The sequence below is a fragment of the Salvelinus fontinalis genome, chromosome 1 (assembly GCF_029448725.1).
Source record: "Salvelinus fontinalis isolate EN_2023a chromosome 1, ASM2944872v1, whole genome shotgun sequence".
NCBI lineage: Eukaryota > Metazoa > Chordata > Actinopteri > Salmoniformes > Salmonidae > Salvelinus > Salvelinus fontinalis.
This window is the reverse complement of record NC_074665.1, coordinates 12,942,476-12,966,009: the sequence shown is the minus strand read 5'-3', so window position 1 is coordinate 12,966,009 and position 23,534 is coordinate 12,942,476. Positions and strand designations below refer to the sequence as shown.

The 23,534-nt window shown below is 47.1% G+C and overlaps 1 protein-coding gene across 2 annotated transcripts in view; it reads right to left on the bottom strand.

The window, feature by feature from the left end:
- Nucleotides 1-1,892: 1,892 nt before the first annotated feature.
- The window catches only part of LOC129817125 (integrin beta-4-like), a 63,224-nt gene continuing 41,582 nt past the window's right edge, over nucleotides 1,893-23,534 (bottom strand). For both annotated transcript variants that reach the window (XM_055872097.1, XM_055872182.1), the window contains exons 13-39: nucleotides 22,761-22,966; nucleotides 22,422-22,525; nucleotides 21,849-22,203; nucleotides 21,607-21,713; nucleotides 21,473-21,506; nucleotides 21,155-21,349; nucleotides 20,530-20,633; nucleotides 20,356-20,414; nucleotides 20,060-20,232; nucleotides 19,714-19,893; nucleotides 19,363-19,511; nucleotides 19,060-19,267; nucleotides 17,912-18,229; nucleotides 17,518-17,684; nucleotides 16,461-16,644; nucleotides 16,168-16,305; nucleotides 15,670-15,852; nucleotides 15,099-15,227; nucleotides 11,565-11,750; nucleotides 11,119-11,292; nucleotides 10,250-10,378; nucleotides 9,732-9,881; nucleotides 8,933-9,121; nucleotides 4,516-4,671; nucleotides 4,091-4,255; nucleotides 3,574-3,882; nucleotides 1,893-3,303 (exon numbers count right to left, since the gene is read on the bottom strand). In XM_055872097.1, the coding sequence (XP_055728072.1) occupies nucleotides 3,146-3,303; nucleotides 3,574-3,882; nucleotides 4,091-4,255; nucleotides 4,516-4,671; nucleotides 8,933-9,121; nucleotides 9,732-9,881; nucleotides 10,250-10,378; nucleotides 11,119-11,292; nucleotides 11,565-11,750; nucleotides 15,099-15,227; nucleotides 15,670-15,852; nucleotides 16,168-16,305; nucleotides 16,461-16,644; nucleotides 17,518-17,684; nucleotides 17,912-18,229; nucleotides 19,060-19,267; nucleotides 19,363-19,511; nucleotides 19,714-19,893; nucleotides 20,060-20,232; nucleotides 20,356-20,414; nucleotides 20,530-20,633; nucleotides 21,155-21,349; nucleotides 21,473-21,506; nucleotides 21,607-21,713; nucleotides 21,849-22,203; nucleotides 22,422-22,525; nucleotides 22,761-22,966 (4,609 nt within the window). In that variant the 3' untranslated portion in view covers nucleotides 1,893-3,145. The remainder of the gene's footprint in view (nucleotides 3,304-3,573; nucleotides 3,883-4,090; nucleotides 4,256-4,515; nucleotides 4,672-8,932; nucleotides 9,122-9,731; nucleotides 9,882-10,249; nucleotides 10,379-11,118; nucleotides 11,293-11,564; nucleotides 11,751-15,098; nucleotides 15,228-15,669; nucleotides 15,853-16,167; nucleotides 16,306-16,460; nucleotides 16,645-17,517; nucleotides 17,685-17,911; nucleotides 18,230-19,059; nucleotides 19,268-19,362; nucleotides 19,512-19,713; nucleotides 19,894-20,059; nucleotides 20,233-20,355; nucleotides 20,415-20,529; nucleotides 20,634-21,154; nucleotides 21,350-21,472; nucleotides 21,507-21,606; nucleotides 21,714-21,848; nucleotides 22,204-22,421; nucleotides 22,526-22,760; nucleotides 22,967-23,534) is intronic.

Here is a 23,534-nt window from a genome sequence, read left to right as displayed (position 1 = left end):
GATTGCCTGATAATTACCAACATTTGCAACAATTCCGGTAACTTTGATAAATTACTGGTAGTTTGCTACCCTGCAGTGCCTTAAACTATTCAGACCCCTTGACTTTTTCCACATTTCTTTACATGACAGCCTTATCTAAAGTGGTTCAAATAGTTTTCCCCCCTAATCGATCTACACACAATACCCCATAATCACAAAGCAAAAACAGTTTTTTAGCAATTTTACATAAGTATTCAGACCCTTTACTCAGTACTTTGTTGAAGCACCTTTTGGCAACGATTACAGCCTCACGTCTTCTTGGGTATGACGCTACAAACTTGGCACACCTGTATTTGGGGAGTTTCTCCCATTCTTCGCTGCAGATCCTCTCAAGCTCTGTCCGGTTGGACGGGGAGCGTTGCTGCCACAGCTATTTTCAGGTCTCTCTAGAGATGTTCGATTGCGTTCAAATCCAGGCTCTGCCTGGGCCACTCAAGGACATTCAGAGACTTGTCCCGAAGCCACTCCTGCGTTGTCTTGGCTGTGTGCTTAGAGTTGTTGTCCTGTTGGAAGGTGAACCTTCGCCCCAGTCTGAGGTCCTGAGTGCTCTGGAGCAGGTTTTCATCAAGGATCTCTGTACTTTGCTCTGTTCATCTATCCCTCGATGAAAAACATCCCCACAGCATGATGCTGCCACCATCACGCTTCACTGTAGGGATGGTGCCAGGTTTCCTCCAGCCATGACGCTTGGCATTCAGGCAAAAGAGTTCAATCTTGATTTCATATTGTTTCTCATGGTCAGAGTCTTTAGGTGCCTTTTGGCAAACTCCAAGCGGGCTGTCATGTGCCTTTTACTGAGGAGTGGCTTCCGTCTGGTCACTCTACCGTAAAGGCCTGATTGGTGGAGTGCTGCAGAGATGGTTGTCCTTATAGAAGTTTCTCCCATCTCTACAGAGGAACTCTGGAGCTCTGTCAGAGTGACCATCGGGTTCGTGGTCCCCTCCCTGACCAAGGCCCTTCTCCCCTGATTGCTCAGTATGGCCGGGCAGCCAGCTCAATTGAGCTAGCGTCGTCCGGGTTAGGGAGGGTTTGGCCGGTAGGGATATCCTTGTCTCATCGCGCTCCAGCGACTCCTGTGGCGGGCCGGGCGCAGTGCGCGCTAACTAAGGGGGCCAGGTGCACGGTGTTTCCTCCGACACATTGGTGCGGCTGGCTTCCGGGTTGGAGGCGCGCTGTGTTAAGAAGCAGTGTGGCTTGGTTGGGTTGTGCTTCGGAGGACGCGTGGCGTTCGACCTTCGTCTCTCCCGAGCCCGTACGGGAGTTGTAGCGATGAGACAAGATAGTAATTACTAGCGATTGGATACGACGAAAAGGGGCAAAAAAAATTTTTTTTAAAGAATGATGCAGGCCACGGTGATCTTGGGGACCTTCAATGCTGCAGAAATGTTTTGGTACCCTTCCCCAAATCTGTGGCTCAACACAATCTGGTCTCGGAGCTCTACGGACAATTCCTTCGATCTCATGGCTTGGTTTTTGCTCTGACATGCATTGACAGGTGTGTGCCTTTCCAAATCATGTCCAATCAATTCAATTTACCATAGGTGGACTCCAATCACAGTTGTAGAAACATCTCAAGGATGATCAATGGAAACAGGATGCACCTGAGCTCAATTTCGAGTCATAGCAAAGGGTCTGATTAATTATGTAAATAAGGATTTCAAAAATATATTTTTTTACATATGCAAACACCTGTTTTCACTTTGTCATTATGGGGTATTGTGTTTAGATTGAGGAGCATTAAAAAATATATATAAATACATTTAGAAAAAGGCTGTAACGTAACAAAGTGTGAAAAGGGGAAGGGGTCTGAATTCTTTCCGAATGAATTGTACATGAGCATATACAGAAATACATCTAGAGGTGGTTTATATTCAATCTTTATTAAGTGTAATAAAATAGACAGATATAAAAAACAGTAAGTAACTGATGAATAGATATGATGAAAAAGTATAAAAAAGCTTTGCCTTATGCATTTTTATGAAATGTTAATGATTTTCACAACAAATTCATCTCGCCATGTCTTACTAAGTGTAAGGACTCTTTACAATGGACAGCATTTTGAATTGAACTAAAGCACAACATAGGTTTGAAAATACATTAGAAAGGCAATAGAATATTTTTTTTGTCTCAGATATATCCGGACTTAGTCGTTTAAGTTACGCTAGAATATATTAGTTAGACACAAAAGGTTTTAGACCATAGCACTCAATCAGAAACAATGACACAGTAATGAGACACACTTTAACTATGAAATGCTGTTACCTGGGACTACCTTATTTGAGGTTATATCTAAATTAGAACTGTAATGTATGCGAATTAGCAAACACTTTTTTTTCCCAGGTGGCATGGGTGGTCCCGGTAATCGAACCCACTATCCAGGCATTGCAAGTGCTATGTTTTACCAACTGAGCTACAGAGGACCATTATGAATGTATTAAATTTGTTCACATACGCATGGGAAAAAATAAAGGGAAATGAAATATGCAAAACCATAGGAAACATATTTTTACACAAACAATACATTGCAATACAGTATTTGGCATCAACATTTCAATTCCATTTCTTCTGACGTACAGAAAACACATCAGTCTAATATATTTGTAAATGCTGTGAGAGTTACCAACAATCTAATAACACAATGAACCCCTACAAAAAAAGGCAGGCATGTCATCAATTGAACAACCTGCAGGCATGTTGCAGACACGTAGCCGACCAATACAAAACCTCTTACCTACTCTCCCTCTCTTTACCTCTCAGCTAATCTCTGTCAAAAGATATATTAGCAGGAGCCAACTCTACTTTTAACTATTGAGAACCGACCTCAGATAAGTTTAATGGCCTTGCCTTATCTAAAGCCTCGGTGTGGTATCAGGTAGAAGCAATAGAGAATTACAAACTTCCAACAAGACATCTCTTTGTGGGGGTGGTAGAGTTCTTTGAATGTAAAATGTTTGCGACAAAATAGAAACAAACGACAAAACTAAATCATTAAGAATGAAAATGAATCCCGTGTCCGATGGAGGACAGGAGCCATTGTTTGTAACAGACAGAGAGGAGGACATGTTGGGTACCGTGGACGCCGCCATCTTGTTGTTGACCTTTGACTTCAGGTCTCGTAGAATGACCTCTCGACCTTCTTGGTGACGCTGCTGGTGCCGGCCACTTGCATGCTCCTCTGCACCACCTCCTTCGTCACATGACGAGTCACCATGCCGCTGGTCTCTGTGTGCTGGGTCGTCTTCCCCACCATCATCATACCATCTCCTAGGGGGAAGAGAGGGGGTTAGAGAGATGCTGTGAGTGAGATAGAGAGAAATGCTGTGGGAGAGAGAGAGAGATAGAGAGAGAGAGAGAGAGAGAGAGAGAGAGAGAGAGAGACAGAGAGACAGAGAGACAGAGAGACAGAGAGACAGAGAGACAGAGAGAGAGAGAGAGAGAGAGAGAGAGAGAGAGAGAGAGAGAGAGAGAGAGAGAGACAGAGAGAGAAATGCTGTGGGAGTGAGGGAGAGAGAGATTAATAAATTGATACACTACCTGAGTAGTATGGGTCGTTGATCATGGTGTGTGTGACGTTGGTGTGTGTGCTGCCCTCTGTAGGAAGTTGGTACACATCTCTCTTGGTCAAGGACTGACTGCTGTACTGAGACGTACCGCCTAGACCTCCTAGTTGAGACATACCGCCTAGGCCTCCTAGTTGAGACATACCGCCTAGGCCTCCAAGTTGAGACATACCGCCTTGGCCTCCTAGTTGAGACGTACCGCCTAGACCTCCAAGTTGAGTCATACCGCCTAGGCCTCCTAGTTGAGACATACCGCCTAGGCCTCCTAGTTGAGACGTACCGCCTACAGAGGGGAGAAAGAGACAGAATCATACATTAGTATACAATACAATTCCAAATGTACAAACGCATAGAACACTGGCTTCTAAATATGAAACCCAGTATGGTACCTGTAAAGTGAGTCCCGAGTACCGAAACCTTATTCATTTCAAATTAAGCACTAGATAAAACCTTAGATAAAAGAGACTCTTGTAGGACTCTGTCCTCTTTACCGTCATCCTGAGACTCGATGGTGATAATGCCCTCCCTCTCGGGGCCGAAGCCCTGGGTCGTCCTGGCCTGAACTTTGAACTTGTACGGCATGTTCTCACTCAGGTCCGGAACTGTCAGACTGGTCTCAGCGCTGTCACCGCTCACCTGGAAGGAACGCATGTCACCTGGGAGAGGGGGGGGTGGAGATGAAGGGGGAAAGTGGGGATCAGACTAGGAAATTAAAGTGGATATAAATATGAAAGTTAAAGGACATTTGATTAGCATTGTCCAATAACAAGTCAAGAAGACCTAGAGACTAACAAAATAAAAGAGTCTTTGATTTTGTCTCTCGAGATCACGTCAATGTATAAATTCTAGCAAATGACTGTTGACAAAAATCTCTACAATCCCCGAAAACTGATCTGGAGTCAGTGTTCAGTCTCACCTCCTCCGTGCAGATGTTCACAGGTGACCACGTAGCCCAGGATGTCTCCGTTGGGTTTGCGGGGTTTCTCCCAACTCAGCTGCAGTGCCTCGGGGGACAGCGCTGTGAATACCAGGGGGCCTGGAGCACTGGGGGTACTGAGAGTGAAGGGAGAACCTGAGGGAGACGGGGAGAAGGGGAGTTAGAGAGGAGAGGTGGAGAGAGTTAAGGGATACAGCTGTGAACACCAGGGGGCCTGGAGCACTGGGGGTACTGAGAGTGAAGGGAGAACCTGAGGCGGGAAGACAGAGCGAGTGAGAGAGAGAGGGGAGAAAGAGAGAGAGAGCGTGAATACATGGAGGGAGTGAAGGAGAGACCAAGGAACAACGGATTGAAAGATAGAGGTAATTGGAGAGAGAGAAAGTAAATGTAGATTAAACCGGAAACAGAGAGCTAGAGGTCAGAGATCAATCAGCTAACCAAAGGAGTGAGGATAAGAGGGATCCACAATGGGGTGCAAAGATGTATAGCTGATTACCTGGCATTGAGCTGAATGGTCTGTATAGCTGATTACCTGGCATTGGGCTGAGTGGTCTGTATAGCTGATTACCTGGCATTGGGCTGAGTGGTCTGTATAGCTGATTACCTGGCATTGGGCTGAGTGGTCTGTATAGCTGATTACCTGGCATTGGGCTGTATAGCTGATTACCTGGCATTGAGCTGAGTGGTCTGTATAGCTGATTACCTGGCATTGAGCTGAATGGTCTGTATAGCTGATTACCTGGCATTGAGCTGAGTGGTCTGTATAGCTGATTACCTGCCATTGGGCTGAGTGGTCTGTATAGCTGATTACCTGCCATTGGGCTGAATGGTCTGTATAGCTGATTACCTGGCATTGGGCTGAGTGGTCTGTATAAGCTGATTACCTGGCATTGGGCTGAGTGGTCTGTATAAGCTGATTACCTGGCATTGGGCTGAGTGGTCTGTATAAGCTGATTACCTGGCATTGAGCTGAATGGTCTGTATAGCTGATTACCTGGCATTGGGCTGAGTAGTCTGTATAGCTGATTACCTGGCATTGGGCTGTATAGCTGATTACCTGGCATTGAGCTGAGTGGTCTGTATAGCTGATTACCTGGCATTGAGCTGAATGGTCTGTATAGCTGATTACCTGGCATTGAGCTGAGTGGTCTGTATAGCTGATTACCTGCCATTGGGCTGAGTGGTCTGTATAGCTGATTACCTGGCATTGGGTTGAGTGGTCTGTATAGCTGATTACCTGGCATTGGGCTGAGTGGTCTGTATAGCTGATTACCTGGCATTGGGCTGAGTGGTCTGTATAGCTGATTACCTGGCATTGGGCTGAGTGGTCTGTATAGCTGATTACCTGGCATTGGGCTGAGTGGTCTGTATAGCTGATTACCTGGCATTGGGCTGAATGGTCTGTATAGCTGATTACCTGGCATTGGGCTGAGTGGTCTGTATAGCTGATTACCTGGCATTGAGCTGAGTGGTCTGTATAGCTGATTACCTGGCATTGGGCTGTATAGCTGATTACCTGGCATTGAGCTGAGTGGTCTGTATAGCTGATTACCTGGCATTGAGCTGAATGGTCTGTATAGCTGATTACCTGGCATTGAGCTGAGTGGTCTGTATAGCTGATTACCTGCCATTGGGCTGAGTGGTCTGTATAGCTGATTACCTGCCATTGGGCTGAATGGTCTGTATAGCTGATTACCTGGCATTGGGCTGAGTGGTCTGTATAAGCTGATTACCTGGCATTGGGCTGAGTGGTCTGTATAAGCTGATTACCTGGCATTGGGCTGAGTGGTCTGTATAAACTGATTACCTGGCATTGAGCTGAATGGTCTGTATAGCTGATTACCTGGCATTGGGCTGAGTAGTCTGTATAGCTGATTACCTGGCATTGGGCTGTATAGCTGATTACCTGGCATTGAGCTGAGTGGTCTGTATAGCTGATTACCTGGCATTGAGCTGAATGGTCTGTATAGCTGATTACCTGGCATTGAGCTGAGTGGTCTGTATAGCTGATTACCTGCCATTGGGCTGAGTGGTCTGTATAGCTGATTACCTGGCATTGGGTTGAGTGGTCTGTATAGCTGATTACCTGGCATTGGGCTGAGTGGTCTGTATAGCTGATTACCTGGCATTGGGCTGAGTGGTCTGTATAGCTGATTACCTGGCATTGGGCTGAGTGGTCTGTATAGCTGATTACCTGGCATTGGGCTGAGTGGTCTGTATAGCTGATTACCTGGCATTGGGCTGAATGGTCTGTATAGCTGATTACCTGGCATTGGGCTGAGTGGTCTGTATAGCTGATTACCTGGCATTGAGCTGAGTGGTCTGTATAGCTGATTACCTGGCATTGGGCTGAGTGGTCTGTATAGCTGATTACCTGGCATTGGGCTGAGTGGTCTGTATAGCTGATTACCTGGCATTGGGCTGAGTGGTCTGTATAGCTGATTACCTGGCATTGGGCTGAGTGGTCTGTATAGCTGATTACCTGGCATTGGGCTGAGTGGTCTGTATAGCTGATTACCTGGCATTGGGCTGTATAGCTGATTACCTGGCATTGAGCTGAGTGGTCTGTATAGCTGATTACCTGGCATTGAGCTGAATGGTCTGTATAGCTGATTACCTGGCATTGAGCTGAGTGGTCTGTATAGCTGATTACCTGCCATTGGGCTGAGTGGTCTGTATAGCTGATTACCTGCCATTGGGCTGAATGGTCTGTATAGCTGATTACCTGGCATTGGGCTGAGTGGTCTGTATAAGCTGATTACCTGGCATTGGGCTGAGTGGTCTGTATAAGCTGATTACCTGGCATTGGGCTGAGTGGTCTGTATAAGCTGATTACCTGGCATTGAGCTGAATGGTCTGTATAGCTGATTACCTGGCATTGGGCTGAGTAGTCTGTATAGCTGATTACCTGGCATTGGGCTGTATAGCTGATTACCTGGCATTGAGCTGAGTGGTCTGTATAGCTGATTACCTGGCATTGAGCTGAATGGTCTGTATAGCTGATTACCTGGCATTGAGCTGAGTGGTCTGTATAGCTGATTACCTGCCATTGGGCTGAGTGGTCTGTATAGCTGATTACCTGGCATTGGGTTGAGTGGTCTGTATAGCTGATTACCTGGCATTGGGCTGAGTGGTCTGTATAGCTGATTACCTGGCATTGGGCTGAGTGGTCTGTATAGCTGATTACCTGGCATTGGGCTGAGTGGTCTGTATAGCTGATTACCTGGCATTGGGCTGAGTGGTCTGTATAGCTGATTACCTGGCATTGGGCTGAATGGTCTGTATAGCTGATTACCTGGCATTGGGCTGAGTGGTCTGTATAGCTGATTACCTGGCATTGAGCTGAGTGGTCTGTATAGCTGATTACCTGGCATTGGGCTGTATAGCTGATTACCTGGCATTGAGCTGAGTGGTCTGTATAGCTGATTACCTGGCATTGAGCTGAATGGTCTGTATAGCTGATTACCTGGCATTGAGCTGAGTGGTCTGTATAGCTGATTACCTGCCATTGGGCTGAGTGGTCTGTATAGCTGATTACCTGCCATTGGGCTGAATGGTCTGTATAGCTGATTACCTGGCATTGGGCTGAGTGGTCTGTATAAGCTGATTACCTGGCATTGGGCTGAGTGGTCTGTATAAGCTGATTACCTGGCATTGGGCTGAGTGGTCTGTATAAGCTGATTACCTGGCATTGAGCTGAATGGTCTGTATAGCTGATTACCTGGCATTGGGCTGAGTAGTCTGTATAGCTGATTACCTGGCATTGGGCTGTATAGCTGATTACCTGGCATTGAGCTGAGTGGTCTGTATAGCTGATTACCTGGCATTGAGCTGAATGGTCTGTATAGCTGATTACCTGGCATTGAGCTGAGTGGTCTGTATAGCTGATTACCTGCCATTGGGCTGAGTGGTCTGTATAGCTGATTACCTGGCATTGGGTTGAGTGGTCTGTATAGCTGATTACCTGGCATTGGGCTGAGTGGTCTGTATAGCTGATTACCTGGCATTGGGCTGAGTGGTCTGTATAGCTGATTACCTGGCATTGGGCTGAGTGGTCTGTATAGCTGATTACCTGGCATTGGGCTGAGTGGTCTGTATAGCTGATTACCTGGCATTGGGCTGAATGGTCTGTATAGCTGATTACCTGGCATTGGGCTGAGTGGTCTGTATAGCTGATTACCTGGCATTGAGCTGAGTGGTCTGTATAGCTGATTACCTGGCATTGGGCTGAGTGGTCTGTATAGCTGATTACCTGGCATTGGGCTGAGTGGTCTGTATAGCTGATTACCTGGCATTGAGCTGAGTGGTCTGTATAGCTGATTACCTGGCATTGGGCTGAGTGGTCTGTATAGCTGATTACCTGGCATTGGGCTGAGTGGTCTGTATAGCTGATTACCTGGCATTGGGCTGAGTGGGCTGTTGGGGTCGACAGCTGACTCTATGGTGATGACTCCCTCCCTCTCCGGTCCCCAACCTTCCTGACTCTGAGCCTTCACCTTGAACAGGTAGGAGTGGTTAGGCAGCAGGTCCTGCACCACCACGGAGTTGTCTGCGGGGCTGGACATGTTTATACGCTTCACATCGCCTGGATAGAGAGACAAAGGGGGTTAGATTACTGTAAAGGGATGCTGGGACAAGGCTATGAGATCTAAAACAGTTGATAGGATTTGAAGAAAGCCCTATCAGAAGTCTTCACGGATATTCCCGAACTCGATTACCCGAGGTCCGACCCAGTATAGTAGTTGACTCTCGGATCACGCTCGGCAGCCACGCACCTCGGATCGGTTTGGTAATATGGAAAATACTGGCCAGATCCAAAATTATATGTGAAGAGGAAAATATCCTGATGAAATTAAATATCCTAGGATTTACATTTGCTATGCATGGCAGTTGATTCAGTCAATAGCATTAATGTCTCTCCTCCACCTGTCTGCCTTGAGGTCTCTTTATAGCAAACTTGCATCATTGTTTCCACTGGAGATATGGGATCAGCAATATGGTGGTTACTTAGGAACTCTTGTCGTTCGCAATGGATGTAAAACACTGTTGATGTCGGATTGGAATTTCACGGATCCTATTCAACCAAACCTGACAACTGTGTTCACAGGTTCAAAATGAAAAACAATATTCTTCTTCTGCACATCAACAAAACACACTGTGTTTAGAATGTGACACAAATGGCCATGGGTCCATACCTCCGTTGAGAAGCTGGTAGAGAACACAGTACCCTAAAACATCCCTCTCACAGTGGGGCTCCTGCCAGCTGATCTTCAGGGCAGTGGGGCCCAGGGCAGAGAACACCAGCCTGGTGGGGGTGTCAGGGACCCCAGGGGCCAAACGAGCGTCTGGGGGGGGGGGGGGAAATAGGTCAATGAGGGGGAGAGAAAGAGAGATGGGTTTAGGGAAGGAGGGTGGTTAGGGGTTAAGTGGAGTCAAAATTACAGGGGTTACATAGACTATTACAAGATGAGATAGGATTAAAGAGAGGTGAGTGAGCGTGATGCAGAGAGAGAGCGAGAGAGCGAGAACTTTCCCTATCAAAAGAAACATACATCACAGCAAAAAATAGCTTCAGCAACACAAAGCCTTCCTGTCACACCAGCTATGGGCATGGTAAGCCCTACCATGAGGCCATACTGTATCTTTAGGCCCTGCTATTGTCCCAGTGGTGTGAGAGAGGACAGCTGAGTGTGCTGCAGACAGACAGACTCACCGTGGAGCACCCTGTCCAGGTTCAGTAGTGCATCGTTGACATCCTCAGACTGGGTCCTGGCCCGGAAGGCCTGAGACATACCGTAGTCGTACTGACTCTGTGTCTGAGTGGGACTGAAGCCATACGTACCTGAGAATGCACGGAGCAAGCAAAAATGGAGCAGGAGGAGGAGGACAGGAAGTGAAAGAGTGGGAGAAGGAACAAAGGGAGGAAAAGGAAGGAGGACAGTGAAAGAGGCGAGGGAGGAGAGAATTGAAGTATGGAGAACAACAGGAGAAGAGAGCGACAGTCAGCATAGCGCCTGCATAGCTCTGTGCAGCCACCAACCCCAGTAATCGATAACAGATATCCAAGCCAGCCGCTTCATGCACCTCATCAGTAAGCCTGCTGTAGATGATCTGTATATTTGACATTTATAGCCGTGATTGATACAGACAAACAGATGAGCTTCTTTCAGGTTTTAACAGTAGAGGTCAGAAAGATCTGAAAACGATGTGATGGCATTTCCCTTAGCAAAGACCTCATAATCAAAGACCTCCTTGTCAAAGACCTCCTTGTCAAAGACCTCCTTGTCAAAGACCTCCTTGTCAAAGACCTCCTTGTCAAAGACCTCCTTGTCAAAGACCTCCTTGTCAAAGACCTCCTTGTCAAAGACCTCCTTGTCAAAGACCTCCTTGTCAAATACCTCCTTGTCAAATACCTCCTTGTCAAATACCTCCTTGTCAAATACCTCATCTAAATTGGCTCGTTGTAGCCTCATGCCTCATGCCTGTGACCTGTGTCAGGGTGAACTGTAATTGATCAGCTCTTTACACTCAAAGAGCTGAAAATATGCTTTCAAATATGCTTCAAATGAATCTAAATCTTACTTTGGCCATCTGTGTATCCAGACAATCCACTGGACAGGTCTCCTATGATGATGGAATCTCGGATGTTGTCATCATACTCATAGTAACCTCTGTTCTCTGATCGTTTCCTCATGACAACATTCTCCGTGCGCGTCCCGCCCCCAATCACCTGAGTGCGGGAGAGAGAGTTTCCTCCTGTAGGAGAGGAGGAGACCAGTGATGACGACTACCAAATACATAGATACTGAACAATAGAATTCTAGCAAACAGTACATTCTGAGTGCAAGGTCGGCAAACTTCTGGTGTCAACACGTTTCCCATATAAACTCTAAATCTCCATGTTCGATGAACTCTGTATAGGGTACTGTTCTGGTGAAGACAAGCCAGCTGGAATTACTCACCATTGTCATATCATTGTAAGTCAACAGATAGATTCAAAAGCTGACACATTCTGCATCCATCCGTACCTTGTCCAGAGAGGTATGTTGTGGTGGACTCCATGGACATGGACCCCCCGGCCCCCCCTCGGTGGCTGGAGCTGAGGGTGGACATGGGAGACACCTGGCTGTAGCTGGATGAAGACATGTTGCGCGACATGGAATTATTTCCCCCGGGGAAGAGGAAGTTCTGTTCCAACCTGCCGTTCATTGGTTCTGAAAGACAAAGATGAGGAGAGCCAGAAGAGAAGAGAAAGAACATCAAGAACATTCTGGAACCCAACATAACTCAAACCAAACATTCTGGAACCCAACATAACTCAAACCAAACATTCTGGAACCCAATATAACTCAAACCAAACATTCTGGAACCCAACATAACTCAAACCAAACATTCTGGAACCCAACATAACTCAAACCAAACATTCCAGAGACCAATATAACTCAACCCAAACATTCTGGAACCCAACATAACTCAAACCAAACATTCTGGAACCCAATATAACTCAAACCAAACATTCTGGAACCCAATAACTCAAACCAAACATTCTGGAACCCAATATAACTCAAACCAAACATTCTGGAACCCAATATAACTCAAACCAAACATTCTGGAACCCAATATAACTCAAACCAAACATTCTGGAACCCAATATAACTCAAACCAAACATTCTGGAACCCAACATAACTCAAACCAAACATTCCAGAGACCAATATAACTCAACCCAAACATTCTGGAATCCAACATAACTCAAACCAAACATTCTGGAACCCAATATAACTCAAACCAAACATTCTGGAACCCAATATAACTCAAACCAAACATTCTGGAACCCAATAACTCAAACCAAACATTCTGGAACCCAATATAACTCAAACCAAACATTCTGGAACCCAAAATAACTCAAACCAAACATTCCAGAGACCAATATAACTCAACCCAAACATTCTGGAATCCAACATAACTCAAACCAAACATTCTGGAACCCAATATAACTCAAACCAAACATTCTGGAACCCAATATAACTCAAACCAAACATTCTGGAACCCAATATAACTCAAACCAAACATTCTGGAACCCAATAACTCAAACCAAACATTCTGGAACCCTATATAACTCAAACCAAACATTCTGGAACCCAAAATAACTCAAACCAAACATTCTGGAACCCAATATAACTCAAACCAAACATTCTGGAACCCAACATAACCCAAACCAAACATTCTGGAAGCCAACATAACCCAAACCAAACATTCTGGAACCCAAACCAAACATTCTGAAAGCCAACATAACCCAAACCAAACATTCTGGAACCCAACATAACCCAAACCAAACATTCTGGAAGCCAACATAACCCAAACCAAACATTCTGGAACCCAAACCAAACATTCTGGAAGCCAACATAACCAAAACCAAATATTCTTGAACCCAACATAACCCAAACCAAATATTCTTGAACCCAACATAACTCAAACCAAACATTCTGGAAACAAAATCATTGATTTAAGTACGTTAATAGCGGCAAATCACAACAAACTGCAAGAGAAACACCCACCTTAGACTGCACACAGGGACATACATACATTTGGTATCACCACTTTCACAGCCATGAGAAGCCTTTATACATAACCAGGTCACCCGTGATACAAAACAGTATTAGACGTCCATCCATGTCTGAAGACTTCAGGAGATGACGTGAAAACCGACCACTAGGGGCAACAATGAGCGCTGTTACCTTCAAGTAGGTTTGGGTTTTGCTAGGCCTTGTGGACGGGGATGGTGGATGGTCGTAAGCATCAAAAGGTGTAAAAGGTAGCATGTTTCAAATCCAGCAATAGAAAGTTGTTTTGGAGATTTTTTTTTAAGCCTATCCCAAACCTTAACCCTTACCTTAACCAGTCGGAGTTAATGCCTAACCTTAGGATTTTGAAGTTAATGCCTAAACGTAACCTTAAACACTTTGACTTTTTTTTCGTTTGGAACAACTTTGAAATTTGACATTGGAGAAACATGGATGAACGTGTAATTCTGACGTGAGACTGTGAGAGCTTGTTGTATATACAAGCCCTACAACCTGCCTCCTTCCCAGAGCATCTCTCTGACATAGAGGTGTAAAGAGTGGAGACAGGAGAGACAGACAGGACAATCCTGTCATGACCATCAACTGGCGGTGGGGCAGTTGATGCCTGGAAGTGAAGACCCTTTTTGGTGGGAGGGTTGAGGTGCAACAGGGGAAGAGGCCAGACCAGAACCAGGGGTAGGGGTAGATTGGAGGACGGAAACATGATGTTGATTAGAGATCTGAAGACTTTGTGCAGACGAGAGGTGGTGGCATAGGGGGCACTGCAGCTGCATTGGGAGATTTGTGCCCGGCGTACACAGTAGCTGGCATGCCATCTCTGTATCTGTCTGTCTATCCAGGGCGGTCTTCACCTTGATGGGGTATCTGTGTTCGGCTGGGTCGAGGGGTCTCGTCGCTGCTGGTCTCTGTGTCTGTGCTGAGGTGGTAAGGGATCACATCCACATGCCTATTCCAGGACACCGAACGCAGGTCCAGCTTGGAACCCACCAACTTGATAAAGCCTTGTTATGGAGAGGAGAGGTAGGCGGAGGGGGGGGGGTTGATGGTTTGCATGGCATTTGTTTTTGTGAAGCGTGGTGATTAGAAGGAGTTGAGAGAGGAGGAAAAGGAGAAAGAGGAGGATGTATGTAGATTGTGTGATATCTAAACTACAGAGCAATAATAGGAAAGGTTTGACTGGCATGATAAAGCCAGCAATGGGCTTTATTGCACTTTCTCTTTCTGAAGAAGAATATGAAGACTGGCATGATAAAGCCATGAAAAATAATATGAAAATTGGCATGATAAAGCCATGAAGAAGAAAATGAAGCCTGGCATGATGAAACCGAAAGCCATGAAGAAGAAAATTAAGAAGAGACACCATTTTTGGACCTGATGGTCTTGTGTAAAATAAAGTCAGTTTGTTAAAAGATACTTCAGAGAGAGAGAGGGGGGAGAACAGAGAGAGAGAGGGGGAGAAGGAAATAAATAAAGAGAAAAAATGAAAATGGAGACAGAAAGTGATAGAGAGAGCAAGAAAGAGAGCGAGAACAATGGAGGAAACCCTCCTGTCTGTCAGCCTCGACCGTGACACATTAAACCCTTTTTAGGTGTCTCTTTCTTTCTCTTTCTGCTTCAGTGAGCAGATGACTGGACTACAGAAGATGGATAGACATGTGTCTTTCTGCTGCATGGAACCCATCTATAACAGTCCTGTCCAGTCTGCATTCACTCGGTTTCCCTGAGCACTGAAGCTCACTGGCATCATGCGAGGGCTACTAGCCAATAAGTGTAAATCTTAAATAACAAGCTAACATGGGAAAAAATCCCTTTGGTGATCAAAACAGATCAAAACAGTGAGCTTCATCCCCATTAGCTGTTACTTAGCAACAACTATTCTTCCTGTGGTCCACTCAAAAGAAAATACAACTCCCAGTACATAACTGAAGCTAGACTGCAAAGAGACGCCAGGAAAGGTGGCGTAGTCTGCGGGTACCCACCTTCGTCTGAGACGCTGGGTCTCTTGGAGTCTGTTGGCGATCTCATGACCTCACTGCTGTACATCAGGTAGCCGTCGTACTCATCACCCGCCTCCGCGTCCACTATAGGGATGTCTGGGATGATAGGGACTATAGGGAGGAGAGGAAGAGAGATGGATTAACGACTCGATCACACCGACAGCATCATTGCGTTTTGGTACACCAGAAGTACATTGATTTCCAATGAAACGCTGCGTTTGCCTTGCGGCATCGTGTCGCAGAGGAGGTTGAAGTGCGTTCGGTGTGGTGCACACGTTGGATTTATCGAACGTATGAGTCAAACTGTATGAGTAGACGGCTTGAGAGAAATGGTAGCAGAAGGTGAATGTTGAACTTTTGTTGCACACATATCCAGATGATGCTGCGTACTATTTTGCGCTCCGACGCTGTCGGTGTGATCGAAGAGTAAGATAAGCTTCTCTTGAAACATTAGCTTTCTGGTTTGCTAGACACAAACGTTTCAGCAGGTAACAGTCAAGATCATACTAGATGCTTTCTAGATGGAACATGTCTTCTGCTGTTATTTACTCACTGGACATGGGTCTGGTGGGCTGGGAGGCCAGGTTGATGGTCGCTTCTTTGAAGGGACCCCAACCCACGCTGTTCTTAGCCCGGACCTGATAGCAGTAAGTCTGGGCCGACTGCAGGTTCTCAATCAGCAACATCCTCTTCTTAGGGTTGTCTATCTTCACCTTCTTAGCTGCACCCATCGGCTCTACAAAGGGAAGCGAGAGGGAGTGGAGAAAGTGTTAAGGCTCGGACACACCAATAGATTTTCCCGGCCCGAGTGCTACTTAGCATCTTAGTGCTCAGTGCCCGGGCCATAATTTGCAAACAGCGTGCAAACCAATTTTACATTAGAATAGCATGAAAATGTTGTCGGTCAGACTAAACACAGTGAGCCGAACGATTAGCAGACAAACGGCAGGTCAACATTCGGTGTGGTGTGTGTCGTCCTTTAGAATGTCTTAGAAGCACAGACATCACTCCGAGAAATTCTGAGATCATTTTGATTTGATCGGTCACTCACTCGTGTCGTCATTGATGGGCGTGTAGAGGACCTCGTAGGCGGTGATGACACCATTGGTCTCGGCAGGCTCCGCCCAGCTGACCTGAGTGACAGTTGGACTGATGACGTTAAACGCCAGACGACCGGGCTCACTGGGGACTGGAGGATAGGGGAGGATAGAAAGTAGACCGGAAGTTAATCACAAGGTACGAAGGAAGAAAACGACCTACACAATGTTTGAGCTAGAATTGTAGTGTTTCAAAGAAAATATATGTAGTCCATATTCGACAGGAACAGGATGTGACCTCACTCACCATCCTCCAGGGTCTTACAGGGCACCATGTCGCTGTAGTTTCCGTCTCCCAGGGCGTTGTAGCCACACACCTTCGTCTCGTAGTCACAATAGGGGTACAGGTTGGTCAGATCAGCATGGGTTGTCTTCACATTCATCGCAGGGGGGGCGTCAGCCTCAGGATCCCCATAGATCCAATGCTTCACCTGGTGACCAGGGAGACCACAACCTTTATTTCTATATCTACTCCGGATATATTTTGTACGTTATATTTTCAAAGTACATTTTTAAAACAGCAGTTCAAAGTTCAGTGAAAGCGAAGGAAAATAATCTTCCATTTTCCACCAGTAAAAGTTGCCAGGTGTGTAATCTATTGAGTTCCTCTGTTGATGACTGATGCTCCTTACAGAGTAAATGGTTTAAGTCAAGGTAAGTCCTGTACAGTGGCGGCTGGTGGAAGGAGCTATAGGAGGACGGGCTCATTGTAACGGCTGGAACAGAATGAATGGAACTGTATCAAACACATCAAATATATGTAAACCACGGTTGACTCCGTTCCATTTATTCCATTCCAGACATTACAATGAGCCCGTCCTCCTATAACTCCTCTGGTCCTGTATGACAGTTCCTTGTAGTCCAGGGGGATGAATCCTGAGGGGGGTTCCTTACCTTGTAGTCCAGAGGATTGGATCCTGAGGGGGGTTCCTTACCTTGTAGTCCAGGGGGATGAATCCTGAGGGGGGTTCCTTACCTTGTAGTCCAGGGGGATGAATCCTGAGGGGGGTTCCTTACCTTGTAGTCCAGGGGGATGAATCCTGAGGGGGGTTCCTTACCTTGTAGTCCAGAGGGATGAATCCTGAGGGAGGTTCCTTACCTTGTAGTCCAGGGGGATGAATCCTGAGGGAGGTTCCTTACCTTGTAGTCCAGGGGGATGAATCCTGAGGGAGGTTCCTTACCTTGTAGTCCAGGGGGATGAATCCTGAGGGGGGTTCCTTACCTTGTAGTCCAGGGGGATGAATCCTGAGGGGGGTTCCTTACCTTGTAGCCCAGGGGGATGAATCCTGAGGGGGGTTCCTTACCTTGTAGCCCAGGGATTTTCCTACGGGATCCCAGTTCAGGCGGATGCTCCGGGGGCCGGTGGCTTTGGCCTTCACGTTGGTGGGAGAGTTGAGACGACCACCAGGAGACGTGGCTGTCTGGTTGATGAAGCCCGCACTCTTCTCCATCTGGGCATTGTCTGGAAGTCCTGAGGGGATGGGAGGAGGGGGAGGAGAGGAGAGGGGGGAGACGGGGGGAGGAGAGGGGGGAGACAGGGGGGAGGAGAGGGAGGGAGGGAGAGGGGGAGTGGCAAAAAGGGTTGGGCAACTTATTTTAGTGATGCACACTTCGTGCATCAGATTCCTTACAGATACCCAATACTGTGTGTGTGTGTGTGTATGTGTGTATTTCAGTATCTGTTTCTGTGTGTATTACCTCCATCAGTAATAGTGACCATCGTCGTCTTCCTCTCTCCGACCACAGCTTTCGTACTGGGGTCAAACAGTTCCAGTTGGAAGGACTCTGGTTTCACCGGGCCAGGGTGAGAGCGTGGATCGATCACGATGTTCTTATCTGTTTCCCCGGGACCAAACTTTAGGGGGCCGGACAGCTCGAAGCGTTTAGCGTTGCGGGTCCTCCAGTGGACGGTGGCGGGCCCCTCCTTATTGCGGGTGCGGACCACGGGGATGGAGTAGGTTGGGTCGGCGGTGGAGAAGTTCTGGGTGCTCTTCATAAACATCACCACACTGGGCTCTGAGGGAAGCAACGGGAGAGGAAGTTTGTTACGGCCATGTTAGAGAGGAGGAAGTTATGGCTGGCTTTCCAACCACACATTAGCCAAGCTCTCAAACCCCATGGTAATAATGTCTGGGACATGTTGTGCAATTGTGTCCTGATGGAACAGAAACATTGCTACATTAAAACTTTGGGATAATGTAAACAGTATAGTCCTCTCACCTGGTTGGTCAGTGATGGTGACAGTAGTATATAACCTCTCACCTGGTTGGTCAGTGATAGTGTCAGTAGTATATAACCTCTCACCTGGTTGGTCAGTGATGGTGAGAGTAGTATATAACCTCTCACCTGGTTGGTCAGTGATGGTGAGAGTAGTATATAACCTCTCACCTGGTTGGTCAGTGATGGTGTCAGTAGTATATAACCTCTCACCTGGTTGGTCAGTGATGGTGAGAGTAGTATATAACCTCTCACCTGGTTGGTCAGTGATGGTGAGAGTAGTATATAACCTCTCACCTGGTTGGTCAGTGATGGTGTCAGTAGTATATAACCTCTCACCTGGTTGGTCAGTGATGGTGAGAGTAGTATATAACCTCTCACCTGGTTGGTCAGTGATGGTGAGAGTAGTATATAACCTCTCACCTGGTTGGTCAGTGATGGTGAGAGTAGTATATAACCTCTCACCTGGTTGGTCAGTGATGGTGTCAGTAGTATATAACCTCACCTGGTTTGTCAGTGATGGTGAGAGTAGTATATAACCTCTCACCTGGTTGGTCAGTGATGGTGTCAGTAGTATATAACCTCTCACCTGGTTGGTCAGTGATGGTGAGAGTAGTATATAACCTCACCTGGTTTGTCAGTGATGGTGACGGTGGTTCTGGGGTAGCGTCCCAGCTTTGCACCCTGTCTTGGGTTACTGAGGTCCATGACAAATTGTTTGACCTGTGTGTCCTTCAGCAGACCGTCTCCCTCTCCCATCTCCAACAAACGAACAGGGACAGTCTGCTGGGTCTCCCCTGGCCCGTAGGACAGTTCCCCATCTACTGTCACATAGTCCTGGTGAGAGACGGAAGAGTAGTTATGAGGATGGAAAAAGAAAGTAACTTAGACAAATGAAAGGTGTGATATCTCTGTCTTATAGCATGTGTTACCTTCTTGTCCTTGGCGGTGAGGTCTCGGGTGCGGTAGCTGACCTGTGCGTGTCCATCCTCTATGATCTCTCTAGTAATGGGGATGTTAGCCACTTTGTCCTGTCGGCTGTAGGTGTACGAAGGCTGGAGGAACGACATAACACTCTTGGCTGAAGAGGAGAGAGAGAGACACACAGTTTTTAGCTAACTAAGGTGAGGGGAAGAACACAAAATAAACCAAAATAATATACACATTCACTGGAAGTCAACGGTTTATAATGCTGTATGGTTTTGAAGCACCGTGTAAGTGCGTGTAAGTGTAGAGGGGTCAGGGGTCAGGGGTCAGATAAGATATCTCTGATTGGCTCTCACCGTGTTCTTTGATGATAGTGATGCTGACGAAGCGTTTCCCAATCTCAGCGATGCCCAGAGGAACGTCCACCGCCTCCACCTGCAGCTGCTTCTTATCATCATCTTCCTCCTTGACGAAGAGCGGCACGTGCACATCCACCATCTCTACCCCCTCCTGGAACTCCACGGCACCAGCCGCCTCTGCAGAGAGCCAGACAGAGAGAGGGAGTGAATTAGGAACTCCCATACACACACAGACACACAGACACACACACAGACACAGACACAGACACAGACACAGACACACACACAGACACACAGACACACAGACACACACACACACAGACACACAGACACAGACACAGACCTCTGTCTGTGGCCACTGTGTAGTAGCCCGGCACCACTTTGAGATCCTGGAAGTTTCCAGACTGGACGTTTTTCTCAGTCAGTTTGACGATGTTGGGGTAGCTGGAGCGAGGGGCGGACAAAACGGTGTCTACGATGGCGTGGTCAGCTCTTTTACCAGCATTTCTCTGTAATCTGAAACACAAAGACAATATCAGTGATGATGATATTAGAAAACATGATTTAGACAACATTCAGAAAACAATTCTTTATTGTAATAAATTCAGGAAGGATGAAAGGTTGAAATTAGTGTCTCACCTAAATGTGGTGTTCTGAACTCTCTGGGTGCCAGGAACCTGCTTGTACACTTCATTCAGCTAAACAGAGAACACACACAACCCACTGTCACAAGGATGAGCATACAGTAATGTATACATACACAGCTTGCTCACACACACACACATTCACTCACACACTCACACACACACTCACGTTGTCATCAACCTCCCTGCGTAGCAACTCAGTGTCTCTGGCGTCGGAGCGAGACAGACTGTCTGTGAACAACCTGTTCAGACGCAGAGACAGAGGGAACTGGACTATAGATGGAGGACAAAGAGGAGGAGAAGAGGAGGTGGGGAGGAGGAGGAGAGAAGGTGGAGAGGAAGAGAAGAGGGGGAGGAGAGGTGGAGAAGAGGAGGTGGGGAGGAGGTGGGGAGGAGGAGAGGAAGACAAGAGGAGGAGGAGAGGAAGAGGGGGAGAGGAGGTGGGGAGGAGAAGAGGAGGTGGAGGAGAGGAAGAGGAGGAGAAGCGGAGAGGAAGAGGAGGAGAAGAGGTGGGGAGGAGAGGAGGAGGAGAAGAAGAGGAGGTGGAGGAGAGGAGGAGGAGGAGGAGAGGAAGAGGTTGGGAGGAGGAGGGGAGGAGGAGAGGAGGTGGGGAGGAAGACAAGAGGAGGAGGAGAGGAGGTGGGGAGGAGAGGAGGTGGGGAGGAGGAGAAGAGGAGGTGGGGGGAGAAGAGGAGGTGGTTTAGGGTCAGGTTTTCATAACAATGTAAACCAGGAAGTTCTAGTGATAACTCCAACCAATGGGAGAGCTGGAATTTGAAACATTTTACACTCACTTGTCTCTTTGGGGTTGGGCTGAACCTGCGCAAGCGGATTATTGGGCGATCGGTGGACATTGTCGGTGATCTTCCAACGAACCACGTCGGTGCTCTTGGGTGGGCCGGTCCTAACTAGGGGCGTGTCTAGGTGGTCAGAGGTGAGCATGGATTGGCGGAGCATGTACTGATTTTCCTTAAAGCCAACCGTACGACCTGAAGACACAGGGACACACATAGGAGAACACGTGTTCAATCACACAATGTAATACGGCCTGGAAACATGGTACAGAAGGATATTTCAAGCTTTCTAACGGGGACATTGCATGAGTCACTCACCTCTTCCACAGCATGGCAGCAAAGCAAGACAAGACTGAAAGAGAGGCAAATAGAGAGATTAGTTCCTTCATAGTATGGCAAAGGCCACGGTTGGTTGTTTTAAAGGTCATGCTATGGTTGTGTCGGGACATTACCTTGCAGCAGGCGCAGTACTTCCAACAGCAGAGCGACAATAGACCCAGCAGTAGCATGAGGAACATGATGAGAGGGATCAACCACAGGAAGCCAGCAGGGGGACAGTCTAAGGGGACGGACCACAACAACATCAACATCACAACCAGGGTGCAGGTCACCACACGGTGACCTCGTCCGTAACAAAGCATCATGGTTTTGACGTCATATAAACCAAGGCAGGAAGATATGAACGTTGTCTCACCTTTCTTCTTGAGCACCTGGACCTCCAGTTCCTTAACATTCTGGTCCTCGGGATAGTCCACGGTGTAGTGGTACGTACAGTCGTCATCCTCGTCACGGAAACTACACGCCTCAATCACCTCTTTATTTTCCCTGAGCTCTTCCACCATGACCACTTTGAACTGGCACTGGTCGCACTTGTCGCTGTCCTTCTTCTCGCCGGTCTTCCAGGCCTGACACTGGACACAGCTCCTCTTGTCCTCACACATCCCCAGCTGGGCCTGGAAGTTAGCCTCGCAGGTGGGGGTCATGGCCAGGCCAGAGTCCTGGCACTCACAACGACCACACTTACACACACCCCGCCCGTTACAGATGCCCTGAGAGAGGTGGGGTGGAGGGTAGTGGTTAGATCAGTCATGACCAACGATATTGTAGAAATCTGGAATATGAGAGAGAGAGCGAGAGAGCGAGAGAGCGAGAGAGAAAGGAAGAGACACAGAGAGAGAAATAAAGAAACAGAGAGGGGGAGAGAGAGAGGGAGAGAAAAAGAGTGAGAGGGAGAAAAACAGAGGGAGGGAGATTATGTAGTGCTCACCCCTTTAGTGTCCAGACAGGTCTGGTTGCTCATGGGACACTCACAGGCCGGTCCCTCCCAGCCCTCTGCACACGCACACTGGCCCATGAAGCAGCGACCACGGTCTAAAATAGAGAGAGAGAGAGAAAGAGACATAGAAATGGTTAGAAACTACTTCAAGTGCTTGACACTTTCACATACACTCACATAGAAGTTTAGGAACCACAAACAGTATTGATGACACAGTTGTAAACTCCTTATGACAGCCACAGTGTTGTCTTCCGAGAGACAGCGTTATTCCAAAGCAAAGCGATGTGACGAGCTTGCTGTCTGAGACAATGAAGACAGCCCCACACTCACCGTTGCAGAGGAAACCTCCGTATCGTTGACACTGGGACTTGTCAAACTGACAGAGGGGTCCCTCGTACTGGTCCGTGTTGTAACAAACACACGTTCCACACAGGCAATCTCCTCGGCCAGAACACGGCTCCTCCACTCCAGGACCCCGACAGGAAGTGCCCGGATCCGTAGACGCGCTGGCAGAGCAGTTACAGAACGGACCCAGCCTGGAGAGAAAGATTTATACTAATGTTCTGTCTTCTGTCCAAGAATACTTGATTCCTAATTGGCATATATATCTCCTCACCTGTCTACCATACTAGTTGATGTATATATCTCCTCACCTGTTCTACCATACTAGTTGATGTATATATCTCCTCACCTGTTCTACCATACTAGTTGATGTATATATCTCCTCACCTGTTCTACCATACTAGTTGATGTATATATCTCCTCACCTGTTCTACCATACTAGTTGATGTATATATCTCCTCACCTGTTCTACCATACTAGTTGATGTATATATCTCCTCACCTGTTCTACCATACTAGTTGATGTATTTATCTCTTCACCTGTCTACCATACTAGTTGAGGTATATATCTCTTCACCTGTCTACCATACTAGTTGATGTATATATCTCCTCACCTGTTCTACCATACTAGTTGATGTGTATATCTCCTCACCTGTCTACCATACTAGTTGATGTATATATCTCCTCACCTGTCTACCATACTAGTTGATGTATATATCTCCTCACCTGTCTACCATACTAGTTGATGTATATATCTCCTCAC